This window comes from Pan paniscus, chromosome 6 (assembly GCF_029289425.2).
Source record: "Pan paniscus chromosome 6, NHGRI_mPanPan1-v2.0_pri, whole genome shotgun sequence".
NCBI classification, from domain to species: Eukaryota; Metazoa; Chordata; class Mammalia; order Primates; family Hominidae; genus Pan; species Pan paniscus.
In genome coordinates, this window is record NC_073255.2 from 100,800,795 (window position 1) to 100,817,637 (window position 16,843).

The window sequence follows — 16,843 nt, forward strand, 5'->3', positions numbered from 1 at the left end:
GAACAAATTTTTTTTAAAATGAAGGAACAAAAGCGCACATGTACTCCAAAATATGCTGCTATAACATCCAAAGAAAGAGAAAAAGTAACAAAACTGGAAAAGAAGCCACATTTTCATCCTGAAATGAGATGAGGAACACCATAATGATATTTCAAGGAAAGGTCTGCTGCCACATCGTACTGACCTGTAGTAACTCTCCCTGAAGTCAGATCTACTGCTGTGTCAGTTCCTTCAGAATAATCAAAAGCATTCTTACTTTTATAGAAAAAATGTCCAGCTTCTGCTAAATTTGTGTCAGACATGGAAGGCTTCATTCCCCCAATCCCTCTATAACCATATGGCCCTGATCGATCATACTGATAGTGGTCATCCCTATAACCAAAACGATCCTCAGGAAGAGTAGTTGCAGGCTGCTGTGCTGTGCAGCTCCTTCCAAATGGTAATTTATAAACCACATCACAGCACACAGCTCTTCTCCCTGCGGTTAAATCAACTGGTTTTTCATCATCTTCTATTATTTTGGTCATCACACTTGAAGTAGACTCATCCATTGTTACGACTGTTCTGTGAGACTTGGTTGTACTGAGATCCACTACTTCCCCATCAGTGATCCCCTGGGATACGGTGCTATCAGTCCATCCATTTGTGACACCAACAGGAGGCACAGTGACAGGTTTTGTAATAGCCAATGTCACTGCATGTGCTGGAGTACCTAGAGATAAGTTTATTGGTGCTTCTTCCCTAGCTATAGGAAAGACCTGGTCACTTGGTATCCTGTATGGGGGCTCAGCATGCTTTGATGTTGTAAGCTGGAGTGGTGTTGTCATTGCATGTTCTGCACCCACTAGGCTTTCTGTGCCTGTAGTGTAACTTGCACTAGCTGTGCATGTGACAAAGGTCACTGTCTCAGTGGCCAGAGATACAGGAGTCACTATTGATGATGTCACACTAAGATTTATAATAGAGGGTTGGACAGCACTAATTTGTTTCCCATAAACTTCATTTGCTGTGATCTGCCTTTTCACATCCATTGTAGAAGCAGAAAGATCAATACATTTATCAGTTGTTTTAACTTCTACCTTTGGTACTGTACGCAAATCAATTGCATCACCAACAAATTGCAATTTTCCATCTTCTTTATACTGAGGCTTCTCTAAATGTATGTTATCTAGAGCAAGAGGCTCTGGAGGAATTGTTATGGAAATGCTGCTGAGACCAACACTAGGAGCTGCACTTCTGGTTGCTGAAACCTCAGTCTTGGAAACTTCAGTAGTGAGAAACTGTGTAACTGATGTGGGAGCTGCTTGAAATGAAGAGGGTGCTATGACAGGGGTAGCAGAAAATGTCTGTAAAGCTCCAGAGATGTAGAAGGTCTGTTCTGAAGAAACTGGAATTTCTACAGCTGTCACAGGAGGAACTACAGAAAACACAGGTTCAACAGAAACCAGATCTTTGGAGGGTGATCCCAAGGGCCAACTGGTAATTGCTTGACTAGCAGAAGAATCTGTTGGAGTCCCTGGTTCAGATGGCAATGTAATAACTACATAAGTTTCTGTGAGGGATTTGGAAAATCTTGGTGAAGACTTGTTGGAGTGTGGGGAAAGTGGGGAGGTAGGGGAAGGCAATTTATAATCTGCTGAAGTCACTAAATTTAAGGTCATACTTGAAGTTAAAGATAGGCCTGTTGGTTTGGGGTGTATATCTGTTGGTTTTTGTGTAGTTGTTGGAAGCTGAGGAATCACTGGTTTGGGGGCGATTGGAGGTTTGCTTGGCTCAGGCCTGTGGGTAAATACAAGTCCAGATGGAATTGAAGATGGCTTAGGAGGAACAGGAGGAGGTGCAGTGGTACATATTCTTGTAACAGGTAATCCATTACTTCTCAGAACAGCTGTGGTCTCTAGAGTAGTAACAGCATCAAACAGAGGTGTAGCTGTAGTCACTGGAGCTGCAACTGTTAACTTTTTTTTAGGAAGAATAGTTGGCTTAGGTGAAGTTGGTGGAGGAAGTGGTGGGGGAGGAGGGGGTGGTGGTGGAGGAGGAGGAGGAGGGGGAGGGGGAGGAGGGGGAGGAGGTTGAGCTGATATATCCAAAGAAGAACTTCTAAAGAATGGGCGAGGTTTAGCTGGAAGAGAGGAAACAGAAGGACTGCCAGATGGTAACTGAGATGCAGGTTTTTCCTGACCAAAGGTCTCTCCAGATGTAAAGTATGTAGTTGAAAGCTGCTCTTTCATTGGAAGGGCTATTACAGAAGAAGGTGGGTGATCAAACACGGTTTCGGATAAGCTACTTTTTGTTAGTTCGGCCTCCAACTCCTTTTTATCTCTGTAAGCTTCCAAAACTTCCAGAATGATTCCATTCCCAGTTTCCTTCTTGGCTTTCTTCACTGGGTCCTTTTCAGATATAGGTAAGTCAGTAGAAATAGTGTCAGCAACTGGCCCTTCAGGTTTAGGTACTACAGATTCTATGATAGAAGATGCCATATCAGATAAGGAAATAACAATATGATCAGCACTAGCTCTACCATCTGGTGTGGCAGTCCGATCTAAAGATACACTTATTTCTTCTGGATAGTCTATAATGCTGCCTGGAAAGTAAGTTGATGAAGAAATTTCCTCAGAATCTTCAAGTTTAGTTATCATGTCCACTGGCTCTGTATAAACTGTGGTTATGCTATCCAGGGTAGTAATGGGTGAAGAGCTATCTGTGGTACAGACCGAAGAAACAGATGATGTGAGAGAAGGTGTGTCAGAGGGTGGGACAGATGTAGCACTTTCTGAAGGCTCCGAGTAGGTCAAAATCAGCGATTCATGGGCAATTATCTCTTGAATTTCTCTTGTATAATCGGTTACATATTCATCCTCAATTTCTTCTGTTGAAAAATGTTGGGTTATTTTAACATCTGGGATAGAGAGTGTTGCACTGCTGGTCGAATCTGTAAGAGACGCTCCTGAGATAACACTTGATGTCAAAGAGGCATCTGGCATTCTGTCAAAGTCCATGGTGGACTCTGTCATATCCTCACCAATGGGGGCCTGGGTTGGGCTAGATCCAGGTGTTAATTGCATCTGTTGCCTCTTCATAAGTTCTTCATAGGCAGCATCAGCATCTAGTAGTTTCCTTTCTTCTTCTGTAGAAGTTACCATAGTACCCAGGTCCACTATCTCATGGCTTTCTGGGATGATAAAAGAGCTTGAAACAATATCTTCCTGAGGCACAACAGAATGTAAGCTTTCTAACTCATAAAACTCTTTCTGGAGGTCTGTAATTTTCTGCATAGGATCTTCATAAATCTGTTCTGAAAGTCTTATCTTTTGCTCTCTTCCTTTCTGCTGCATAAATCCATTTTCTTCTTCTTGCCTTGTTAGCAGACTGCCATCTACCGATCCATTGTACGTATCTTCTACTAAAGATTCATAAATATAATCCTCTATTAGCATCCCACCATACAAAGGCTCTTTTTCAAACACTTCATCTCGTTCATTTGCAGCTGGAAAAGCTTTGTATTTGTGTGTTTTATGCATCATTTCTTCATACATCTCCTCAGCACTTTTTAACGCCTTTTGGCTACCTTCTTTCTGCATAATAGATTGCTCATCTGTTGGTGAGTATAATGAAACAGCTGTGGGCAATTTATAAACTTTTTGTACTTCTATTATTTTTTCCGGGCTTATTTCAAAACCTTCTGGGTCTGACTCTATGCTAGGTGAATATTCAGAACAAGAAGATCTATGGAGCTCCTCCATTTCTGCAGCCTGACGTAACTCTTCTGTCGGAGATGCATCTTCAATGGGAGAGAGATTACTAGGTGGTGTCTTTGGCCTTTCCCTTCTTCTCTGAGCTCGAAGTTCATCTTTGTCTTTCTTTGATTTTTTACTAGAACTCTTTCTTTGTTGCTGTTCTATTTCCCTCTGCTTTTCTTGCTCCTTTAATAATTCTTCTTCCTCTCTCAATTCTTCTTCCTCTGAAGAATCTTCAATAGTAGGCAAAAGAGGGCCATGTGGTCTGTGCCGAGCTTTGCGTTGCTGTTTGCTCTCGCCTTTTTTGTGACTCGGGCTACTGTCACTGTCCTCATCAAGTGATGATACTGATGTAGGGGATGTACCAGGAGTGAAGCTGGAAGCATGCAGACTCGAAGATCCCTCTCCCCTTGACCTATCTTCAGGTGAGTCTGTCAGGCTTTCCATTTCCAATTCTGGCTCTTCATCAAAATACAAACTTGTTTTTTTCTGTGATGACTCTGCAGAATATTTATCTGCTATTGTACTGTTGAGCTCAATTGTTTTAAATCGGCGTAGCCCTCCTCCTCCAGCAACTACAAGTTCTTCACTTTCCTGACTTTTAGTTTCTCTGTATTTAAGTTCAGGACTTTCATCAAATGCTTCATCGTCTTCATCATGCCATGAGTGACGTCTTCCTGCATCTTCATCAATGCTTGTGCTACTTTTTCGAGTCAGTCGTCTGTGTTTCCCTGCTGTTATTTTGCCTTTTCCCTTTGTTTCTTCCTTCTTCTGGCTCTCAGTACTGCTACTAATCTCTTTGAGCTGGTTTCTGATGAACTCATCATCTTCAGAACCTGAAGCATCTTCATCAGCACTCATTTCTATGATTTGTTTTCGAATGAAGTCCTCCTCTTCCCCTGATCCTTGGCTGTCTTCCTGTTTATACTCATCACTGCTTGATGAGCCAACACTAGTTCTTCGTTTTCTTTGTGGAACAGGTGAGTTTTCACTTTCACTACTCTCTTCAACTGAATCATAAGGCTCTCTTCTAGTAGTTATGTCATCAACAAACTCAGACTTCTCTTTATGGTCCTTGCTGGAAGGAATATCTTGTTGGCTATCTTTTTTAAAAGTGTCTTTCCTTTCTTCTTGACTCTCTTTGATCTCCTCTTCTGAAATAGTAATTTCCAAGGTTTCAGATAAACTCTGAGTTTTCTCTTGGTCTTTAGGCTGTTCAGGAGAAACTTCATGGGGTTGTGTTTTCTTTTCTGACTTTTCATCAGCAAGTGTACTTGCTTGAGCTTCCAAAATAGATAGGACTGTACTTTCTAACTTAGCCAAATCTGAGGGGCTGGAAGGGCTGCTTTCTTGTGAAAAAGAGTCCTTTTTGAGTCCCTTGAGAATATCCTTTTCATCAGTTGGAATAAGACTTGGAATTTCACCAAGTGAGCTTGATATTCCATCGGAAGAATATCCCGTGTCGCTCAGACCTTGGGGGCTTTTAGGCTGCTGAGAACTTGAGGTGTCTGATTTCTCATCTTCCTTTTCCTAAGCAAGGAGATAAAGATACAGGAAAACTTAACATGGTTAAACAAAAAACATGGCCTCTCCATTACTACCAAATAACTATTAGGAACTGAAAAATAATTTTGGAAAATTTTTTCAACCATATCTCAGTATTTTTTAAAAGTTTGATAAAAATATTGTTGATATGCGTTGATAAGGTTAGTTTCCATTTAAACTAAATTTCATTAAATGTCAATTCTCAATGATATTTGATCTTCTTTCATAAATACTCTACCTTTTCACATTTCAATGTCATTTTCCCTCAAAAATATGATTACTTTTCTCAATAAATTTGCTTTAGGATAAAGTTTATAAATTGTGATGAATATATTTAAAGATAAATTTTCTATTAACATAATTTATACTTTTGGATTATGAGGTCAGGTAAAGTTCAAGAAAGCATCAGACAACGGGCTTTGTGCCTGGCTGCAAGTTGTAAGGGATGTTGGAGAATTTATTAAACAAAAAAAAGCAAGTAACATGTCATAATAACATATATGCCATGTACCACAAATAATTTTTTTATCATTCTTGTCAAATGATTCAAACAAGGCACTGCTTTTAAGAGACATTTTGAAAGTTATGAAACACTATATATACTTGGTATTATTGTTATTATCATTACTCTACATCACTTGGAATGAATGTTTAGAAATTATGTACTTTGAAAAAGTTATACAATAATTGGTCTGACTCATCGGTTCAGTTAAAGAGAAATATCCAGCTGTTATTTCTATAGAGTTGTTAATCACATTTATCTTCAGCATCTCATCTCAAAGGTGTTTCACTAATGTCACTTACAAATACCTTCTGATTTTGAAATCTTGTTTTACCTTGAAAAGCAGCTTCCTTAAACAATAAATAGCTTTTGTGAGCGGGAGCATGGGCTTTCCAGAGATCTGGGACCCTTAGCAACACACCACAACCTTGAACTTGTTGCCTTTCTTGGGCTATGATGATGCCATGACAACAATTTCGACTCAAGAATCAGAGAGGCCTTAAATAAACATTAAATATAGAGACTTGTTGCATAAAGACTTTTTTGCTAATTAAAAATATATATGAGCAAAATAAAACTGATTCAGTTAGTTGTCCTGTTTAAAGGAGAGTGTCACAATAGTCTCACAGCCTACAGAAAGGAGGGGTTAGGGGAACAGCTGCCTAAGAGCATGCTATAGCTCATTCTAGCCTGTGAGGCCACCTTAATTCCACTAAGTCTGTATCTTGTACTGTCTCAATATTTTCAGTGTGTGTTGATGAGCTCTTCTGATCTAACTATGGCCCAAGTAAACAGATGTAAGGTTGCACAACAAACATACTCCTTCCTTCACCCTTCCTTCCTTCATCCTTCCTTCCTTCTTCCTTCCTTCCTCCCTTCTTCCTTCCTTCCTCCTTCCTTCCTTCCTTTCCTCCCTCCCTCTCCCCATCCTTCCCTCCCTCCTTCTTTTCTTCTCCTTTTTCTAGTTAGAGTTATCAAATATAAATAGTGTTGGCTTGATGCTCATTTTACATTCATTTTCATCTAAATATATACCTTTATTATGCATGGTCAATGATCTATCCTGAGCATATTACAGGGTAAAATGATTTTGCTGAATTTACAATGTTACTCAATTAAAAAAGACAGTGTGATATATTCTTAACAACTTTAGTGCAAAAACTAATGCCTACTCTTCAGTGTGCACCTAGAATTAACTATACTGTACCAATTTGAATGTCTTTCCAGTAAAGAATTTCTTATCTGCAGTTGTGAGACTATAGCAGGACGGTTGATGAGCACTTAACTCATTTCAGCTCCTTTCTCATATTGAAGTGGCAAGCAATGGTGAAGCTGCCTTCTAATAAATGTTTTCTGGATGGTTACAGTGGAGAGACATTTCCATTTCATTACATCCCAGAAAATTCCAGAGCATATTTTTTGGAATTCAGTATAATTTCTATGTCCTTCCTTGTTTATCTTTTTTTAACCCTAGCCCCATCCTCCCTTTACTGAGTTACAGTAAACACCATCATGATGGGGGTGGGGTACTTAAGCTCCTTGTGAATAAAAGGTCAAGAAAATGATCTTTCACAATCAAACTTTGATAATGTCATGTGTATTCTTATTTTTCTTCTTACTATTTTTTTTTAGATGGAGTCACGCTCTGTCACCCAGGCTGAAGTGCAGTGGCTCGATCTTGGCTCACTGCCACCTCCGCCTCCTGGGTTCAAGCCATTCTCCTGCCTCAGCCTCCTGAGTAGCTGGGATTACAGGCATGTGCCACCACGCCTGGCTAATTTTTGTATTTTTAGTAGAGACGGGTTTCACCATGTTGGTTAGGCTGATCTCGAACTCCTGACCTCGTGATCCGCCCACCTCGGCCTCCCAAAATCCTGGGATTACAGGCGTGAGCCACCGTGCCTGGCCATGTGTATTCTTTATTTTGTGTCTACATATATTAAAATATGTAACAATGTCATAAAACATGCATATATGAAAGAAATGTGACCATGGTTATATGTAACAATTCAGAGGACCATTTAAAAAGTTACGGTTTTATATAATGGATTCTGAAGGTTCTACTGATATTATACAAAACAGATTAGGACCAGACTTATATAATGTAACAAGGGAAATTAAGTGACATTAGACAGAAGATTAATACACATAAATATCAAAATACCAGCCCTGCAATCTCCCTTATGTGCCTTTTCCTTGTGTTCATGCTTTTCTTCTTCACTCAGCACCACGTCTTACCCACTTATTCCTCCTCTCACTCACTGCCTGGTCTCCTCCCTCCACACTCCTCACAGGATTTCATCATTGTTTACCTACGGTGGTGATGCTGCAATGATTTTTTTCCCCTAAATAACTTTTGCATATTATAAGGTGGCAAGTTGGCAAAGTGTTTACTCTCCAGGCTTTTTTTCCTTTCCCTTCCAATAACCCCCTGCCATTTATTGAGCTGCAGACTGGTCACTGAGAGGCAGTGACGATCGGAGCCCCATTTGGATCTCTTCCCATGGTGGTGTATCTTGAGGCCTTCACTAGTAGTGGAGAATGTGCCAAGACATATCTGCACTGCCAAATTTGGTTTTGCTCTTTTCACAAAAGCCTTCCATATTGAAGGCAAACAGAATATTTTTTGAATATTGTTAAAGAACTGAATTCTAGATGACATATAAAACTGTGCAAAGAAAGGATGCAGTGTTAAGTTTTTGTTTAATTTTCCATTTATTTTGACGGGCTAAAATTAAACAATGAATGCAAATCTTCAATAATTTACATAAAGTTTACATTAATGCAGATTACTGATTTGAGTGTTTGAAACACTCCAAACAAAATTAAGCCAATAAAATTCACTGGACCTGGAGTGAAAGATCAGATGCTCTCATCTAAGCACTATAATATGGGAGTCCTCCTCACTACAGAAAACATTATTATTTTTCATCATTTCTGATTAGGCAGCCACTTATTGGCTATATGTAACTTGAATACTAACCCTCATATCATTTTAACCAGAAATAAAAGTACCTGCTGAAGAATGTTCCAAGTTTGGTTTCTATGAGGAGAGTATTTTAGTGTACTATATCAAATAAAGATTTAAACAGTATTATGTTTGTGTATATAAGTAAAAAGATAAAATTCTATAGCAATATGACTTTTAAAATATTAAACTAAAAATTTAAAAATGTGTATGTAATTTTCAAATTGTTATACTTCAGGATTAATTTTAATGCTATTCAACAAACATTTTGAAAGATAGGAATGAATGAAGTGATAAAATGATGTGGCAACAAAGAAATGTAAACAATGTACTATAATAATATGAATGACACAAATGACAGCTAGATGAATGATTAAATAATACACATATATAAATAGAGTAAAATATTATACCAAGTGTTTGGTATAGCAGTGAGGGTTGCTAAGAGAGATGGATAATTATAATAATGAAAAGGCAGTATTCTAAAAGTGTCATAGGAAAAAACATCTTGTGCAGTGGGTGAGGGCACAGTCTTTGTAATCAGAGCTGGACTATAATTCTAGTACTTCTGCCTTCCAGCTATGTGATCTTGGGCACAGAAATTCAGTTTCCCCATCTTTACTAAAGCTATCATAATATTAACCTTATCAATAATTGTATAAGGAAGTACTTAACATAGCAGCCAGAATAGTAAGAGGTAAATTAAGAGTATTGTTTTGACTGTAAATAAAAACTAATTAATAAATTAATCATTGCAGAAAATTCTGCATCAGGAAAACTGACTACCACTAGGGAATAGAAGGGCAGACTCATGGAAGTCATGCTAGCAAAGTGGTCTGGAGGTTCAGGTGGGATTTTTTCTGACACAGTTGATGTGAAGGTGCAGCATCAGTGCACGTAGAAAAACTGAGAACAGGTTCAGAAAGGAGAAAGCACAAGCTTTGTTCAGGAATCACACAAAGGCATATTTGGCTGTTTTTCTTTAATTTTTCCCCATGGGGAATGTTAGCGGTTGCTTGAAAGTTGTGCTGGAGCCAGATTCCAGAAGGCTGAGAAAGCCAACTAAGCCATTTAGACAGGAGTCTCCACTGTGGCGTGCACATACCCTGGAAGCTATCTATGCAAAGTGCTTTAGTGGAATACAATGAGAAGACACTAGGATTTTAGTTGTATTTTTAAATCCAAAATACAGGATAAATTAAACTGCACTAATATTTAATCAATAGATGGACAATACTATTATCTTACTTGTCATGTCAGTTGGTCACATGGTCTGTGAGGAATCCTGGGAGAAGGCTGGAAGTTATAATGAGGCAACCAACTATAAAGAGAAGTTACAGTGAGGCAACCACTTCACTTGCTCACCTTTATGTTGAAGTTTATTGTTCAGTTATGCAGATTTATGGTTTGTAGTTACAATAGATCACCTAGTTTTAACTAAACCAGCTTTCCTATAATAGCTAAGTAGTAGAAAAAAATTCTGCAAAAAAAATCATTTGTTAAAGATCAAACTAGTAATGTAAGAAATACACACATGCACTCACAAGAAAGTTGACACTTTTCATATTGTTACAAGCTTTTCATCAGTTTTCATAACAAGGTGAGAACAGTGATCATCAAATTAAATCAGATCTGACTTGAAGTTAGTAAAAAATGCTTGACATTATCAGGAAAGCTATTTGAAATCTGTTTCTGCATCTATTATTGCTAATAACAAACCTTACCCTAAATACAGAACGTGCTTTGAATCAAAGCCAGTGGTATTATGACACTATCACAAACCTCTGTAATTTTCAGCAAATAAGTTTTCTAGTACTTTATAAGTTTTCACTAATTTCAATAATAACCATCTGGAATCTTCTTTTGAATTTTCTTTCTCAATAAGAAAAATCACATGACAGATGGGGAAATGTTTTTTATTTTTGGCCATGAAAAAATTACTAAAGTAATATGTGGAATCAATATAGTGACAAATCAAACTACATTCCTTTGTCAGCAAATGTTGTTGGAAGAAACAAAGAAATAATTGTGGAAGGTTTGGGAAAAAATTATTAGAACAAATTAAGTAGCAAAAGATCTAATAATAATATAACCCAACTATGGAGATTTCTTTACATACTCAGTTCATAATATTCCCTGTTTCTCTTAAATTAATAATAAAATAGTTTAAGAATTACTATTGTGAACCCTCAAGGAAAAATGTACCAATGAAGCCTCAATGTAGAGTGATTTGTTTAATTCAAAAAATGTGTATTTTTAAAATAAAAAATATTAAAAATTGAGAAGTAATTTCTCTGATTGGAATTATAATTTTAAAGAATAAGGTTAGGGAGATGGCAGTACATGTGAAAAACATTTATTCATTACAAGTAAGCCAGAATTAGACAGACTGCCTCAAGATATTACTGATATAGTACACTGTATACTAATAAGACCTTTATATTTTGAAGAATATTTATTTTGTACTGAGACAGAGAATATGACATTATTTTTGACCATGACACAGATATTTACTGTTTACCTCATGGAAAATTAGTTAAAAAGCTGCAGAATGTGAAGATTTGATCCTTTCTTAAAAATAGAGGATTGCAAGTGTTTTTCAGTAATACAATACTTATTAGATAGCAAGAAAATAAACACTAGTTGTCAGCAATATGCTGGGTATTATATATTTAAAGCAAAATAAACAATACCTGTTTCTTTGAGAAAATTATAATGTGGAAACAGCTCTTTGAAGATAAATATTTGGAAATTATCATATGATTATGCTATACAAAATAATGTCACTTTGAAAAGTTATCGTGTCTGCTTATTTAACAAACTTTAAAACAGAATATTTTAATCTGTTTAAAAACCTTCTAGACAAAGAAATGCAATGGGTTTTAAAATCATTTGTTGAAAAAGTATTTTAAAATCCCCACATTTTCTGATAGTTAACAAACACAAATGATTGGTATTAAGGAAGGTTAACACTTATTTGTGCAATTGCCAATTCTTTTTTTCATAATTGGTTTCCAATCCACACTTAAAAAAAAAGGTAGCAATACATAGTGAGAACAAACTGTGAGCTACTTCTTTCATTTCTAGCATATACTTTTTAATTATCTTTTTTTTCTGCTCTGAATAGCCATTAAAACTGAACATCCAAGCATCAAAATAAGCTTAACTTTGAAGCTGGATTTCAAATAACTGTATCATAAAATTGTACACCAAGATCTTAAAAAATATTAAAACATAATCGGTGCTCTCTCTAAAATATCATTATTAAACACCTTTTAAGGTGATCAAATGTACCTGTATTTACTATCTGCATTTAAATAAATATAATAACAATGGTAATTTTAGTTTATTTCACTGAGTTATTCTCTATTCTTTGTGAATGTTTTATAAGGTAAATATTAGTAAAATAGTGCATACATAAAATTTATAAATACATATACACATATTGAGGTTGTATAACGAAAGAAAAAGTATAATAAAAAGAAAGTGAAAAAGTTATAAAATAAAAGAAAAAAGTACTGCATTCAGGAAAATATTTGAAAACTTCTTGTTTGGAATATATTTAAAACACAATAGGGAATCGTTAGGAACATCTGAGTGATGGAGTTCAATTATCTGAACCCTAGAAAACATTGACCTGACAGCTATAGACTGGAGAAGGGAGAAAAGGAAGGCATTCTAACCAGTAATTAGATTGCTCAAATAATTGGCAAAAGGTCATGAAAGCAGTAAGTAAGGTAGTGCCCTGAGGAACAGGAGTTAATAGACAGAAGTGTGATACCTTCATTGTGGAGAACAAAGGACAGGTAAGAAGAGACCTGAGATCACTCAGAAGATGAGTAACTGGGAGACAGGAGACAGGTGCTTGATGGTGAAACAGAAAGTTACAAGCAGAAACTGTTTCTACAGAGAAGTGGAAAAGAGTCAGACATATTGAGTTTGCATTTACAGAGAGGCTTTGAAGTAGAACTACTGACTAGGTACTTGAAAATGGAGGTCTGACACTCAAAAGAGGGACAAGAGGTACATAAGTGGATTCAAAAATTGTTCATGTAGCTCCCATAGGAGGAACAAAGACAGAACTCAAAACAAAACAAGGAAAATCATCTGGACTTTGCAAAGATAAATCAAAGAGTTAGTCAAAGTAGATTTCATAAAGTATGATCAGAAAGACAAAAAGAGAAGGAAAGTAGAGGGCCATGAAAGCCACAGAAAGTTTCACAAAGGGACAAACAGTACCAAGCATCAAGCTCTGCAAAGGTTAGCTGGAAGAAGCAATTGGTGGTGGTGGCGGTGGCTAGATTCAATCATTAGAATGGAGACTATATATAGGCATCTTTTTGACTCTGATCAAACTCATTTAATGAAAGGAGACCAGGATTTACTTAGACAATGTGTGATGCATCAGATAGCAGAGATGGGTTGGTAAGCATGTGTTAAAACTGTAAAGAAAACACAATTGAATCACAGTGAAACAAACTATAGTTTCTAGTTGGAATTTTAACACTATTAAATTATTTAATTTCCTGGTAAGTCATTGCTGTCCTCTGTGAATTAAACATATTCAATTAAGTATAATGTAAGATCTCTTACAGCTCCAAAAAATATCAGAGTTCCACTGAAAAGGATGTAACTGCTTGTGAAAATACTGGTTAAAATGGGTTATATGAAAATTTTCCATTAAAGAAAAAGAAAAGAATATTTTTCCAAATTATGCTGATTATAAATAACCTTTCAATATTAAACACATTGAATAAAACTGCTAACAGATACATTATATTAAAAATCATGCTAAATATTAAACTGCTTTGTGAAATTTTAGAATGACTTTTGCTTTGGATTTTAGTTACGTCATTTTTTTTTCCTTTTTTCTTTTTTCTTTCTTTCTTTTTTTTTTTTTTTGCAATCACTTTATGGCTGACCACACATTAAATAAAACCTTGTTGACTCTTACGTAAACAAATGGTTAAGTAAACAGAAACTTACATAAAGACACATTACTTTATGTTAAAGGGGGATATTGATTTTTATATCCATAGTAGAGAAAATAAATAAAACTAGATAACTTCTTTATCACTCCATAGGATTTTGATAGATTATTTGATAGGCATAAGAAACAGGGAAATAAATGTGGTATTTATGCTTTATGTAAACTTCATAAAGCTGTGAAAAGACCAAAGTTCTTCATTATAGTCAAACAAGTGTTATACTTCTTTAAGAATGTCATTCATTGTTTGAGGAACTTCACTTATATAATTACCATTGAGCAACTTGTATACTTAGGTTAAAAATTAGTAATTTCACACATGAGAGTGTGAGAAGTTAGTAAAATTTAACTTACTGTTTTTTCTTTCCCAGGTTCCACCTGATCAGGTTTTGCTGTACACGGTGGCTGTGGCTGTTCTTTTATTGTTTTGGTTGTCTTATCATCTTCTTTAGGTAAACTCTGAGGTGTGCCAGATGGTAAACCTTCCATCTTGGTCTGTGGTTGTTTCCCTTCTTGCACTGTCTTTGGAGCCACTCTGCCTTCAAGCTTTTCTTCAGCAATTTGTACTTGAGATTTAAGTAAGTCATGTTTTTGTTCTTCTGGGGCTGATGTTTTTGCCTCTGGGAGTAGCTTTTTGTCTTCAGGGGTTGGCTTTTTTTCTTCTAGGAGTGGCTTTTTTTCTTCAGAACGTATCTTTTCTTCTTCAGAGATTAGTTTTTTTTCTTCAGGGAGTGGCTTTTTTTCTTGAAGAGCTGAAGCTTTGTCTTTCTCTAGTTTACTCTCTTCTTGTTTTTGATCTGTGGTTACCATAGGAGGAATTTTTTCCATTGATAGTGTTTCCTTTACTTTTTCCAGAATGACTTTTTCAGCTTCCGTTTTTACTTCTTGTTCTTGCTTTTTCACTAATTTTACTTGGGGAGGCACTGCTGTTTTCTGAGATGATGATTCTGTAGGAACAGGCATAGGAGATGCTTTGGGTCCTGATGGTGCAGGTGGCATTTTGTGTATGTCTCCAAGCTGTCCTGATATTGCTCTCTGGGTTTGGCAATTTAAACAAAGCCATTCTTGAATCTGTGGGAAAAAAATTACAATGAACAGATTAAATGTATTATAATGTATCTGTTTCTGTGATTTTACCAAAGTGAAAATTTGGCAATTCCTATCTGCTGTTTTTGTACATGGAGAAGGTGGGTCACTGTTTTCCAAATCCAATGACGCAGTAATTTTTTAAAACATTACAAAAAGGCTATTTGAACTGTAAAAATGTATAGAATTTCTAGAGACTAGCAATTCACTATCTTCATTAAATGAGAAAAAGAAAGAGAAATAATTACATTAAACGTGGACCCAGAGAAATATTCATTTTCAGGAAGAAAAAAAATCTGCATTTGTTCCAAATAAAATTATTTTAAGGCCTGGCTTCTTCAAAATTAGTATTTTCATCCAAAATTTATTCAAAGACTATTACATTTCATAATAATTATCTTTATAATAACCAATTAATCAAAAGTTCTTTTAGGATTTAGCCTATTATCTCCTATCTCTTGACTTGGGCCAAATATAGTTCTACCTTTCAGAGTAGAGCTTTATAGGTATAGACAGTTTTCAAGAATCACTTGTGCATAATCCTCTGCTTCCAGATTATGAACATAATCTCATTCTTAATACTAATCACATTACCTCATGCAGTTGAATAAGAAGCACTCCAAGTCTCAATTATTTGGTATCTTTTTCCCTGAGTGTCCTGATTTGCTGACTAAAACATTTTCTTTCTTCTTTTCTTTTTCTTTTTTTTTTTTTTTTGCCCAGGCTGGGGTGCAATGGTGCGATCTCGGCTCACTGCAACCTCCACCTCCTGGGTTCAAGCGATTCTCCTGCCTCAGCCTCCTGAGTACCTGGGATTCAGGCACGTGCCACCCATGCCCGGCTAATTTTTTATTTTTAGTAGAGATGGGGTTTCTCCATGTTGGTCAGGCTGGTCTTGAACTCCCGACCTCAGGTGATCCGCCCCCCTTGGCCTCCCAAAATGCTGGGATTAGAGACATGAGCTACTGTGCTTGGCCAAACATTTTCTTATATTGCTGCTCTTCAGTGTCTAAGCCATGGTCACCCGCACTAAATCAACTAATAGGGTCTTTAGACATACAAATTCCTAGGAACTACACCAAAAACCATTTTAGCAGAATCCTGGGAGAGGAAACAGGAGGACCTGCCTTTTTGATAAACTGGTTGAGAATTTTTGCAAAGTAAATACTAAAAACTACTCTCTGATAAGAATATAGAACAAATGATCACCTAGGAGACAAATTATGTTAGAATAATACTATTAAAGAATTCCTCCCTGATTGATGTGTGTTGCATTTTTTCTTACATTATATCTATTCTAATGTTAAAAAGTAAAGGCTGTGTATGTAGTTCTAATTGTTACCACTGAATGTGTACCCATTCTGTAAGGCACAGGGTTAGAGTGTCATACAAATAATATTGCTTTCATGCATTACATTGTGCTCTGAGAAGTTCAGTTTCAAATTGCTTTTCATGCTGGCTCACTCTTTCTAGTTGCTTATCTTAAAGTATTTAGATAAAAAAATCACTTATTGCTCTAGAATACTAAAAGATATCTAAGTTTCATTTCTTACTTCAGGTTCCAATTACTTTAGAAACTAACAATGTTGCTTAATAACTATGATTATTTTGCAATCTGTAAGCCATTATAATTCTTATTTGCTGATCTAAAAGAGTAAAGACAAAAGTCAATTCTGTAAATGTGGTAAAATGCTGCCAATAAAATATTAGGATATATATGGATTCATTTGCTTTTTGTGTATATAATCACTCAATATCAATTCTCTTGTTAATTTCATGTCTAAGGAGCTCTGAAGTGAATTGTGTGCCTTCTTTAATTAATGTTTTTATATAAAAGTCATTGGAAAGAAGATTTGATTCATTATGTCAAATGCTAAAAGTTCTAGCTCTTGTGTTGAACAGTCCCTGAAGGAAGAACTTCCATAATACCTACAGAAAATCAATCTTAATCTATAACATGGTTTTAAAAACAATTACTTGGTTGAACCACATCTTAAGAGATTTTCATTCAGAGTCTG

The 16,843-nt window shown here is 36.1% G+C and overlaps 1 protein-coding gene across 4 annotated transcripts in view; it reads right to left on the minus strand.

Annotated features, from left to right (window-relative positions):
- PCLO (piccolo presynaptic cytomatrix protein) overlaps positions 1–16,843 on the minus strand; it is a 412,454-nt gene that overhangs the window by 199,671 nt on the left and 195,940 nt on the right. For all 4 annotated transcript variants that reach the window (XM_055114599.3, XM_057302898.2, XM_057302897.2 and 1 more), the window contains exons 4-5: positions 14,094–14,810; positions 185–5,267 (exon numbers count right to left, since the gene is read on the minus strand). In XM_055114599.3, the coding sequence (XP_054970574.2) occupies positions 185–5,267; positions 14,094–14,810 (5,800 nt within the window). The remainder of the gene's footprint in view (positions 1–184; positions 5,268–14,093; positions 14,811–16,843) is intronic.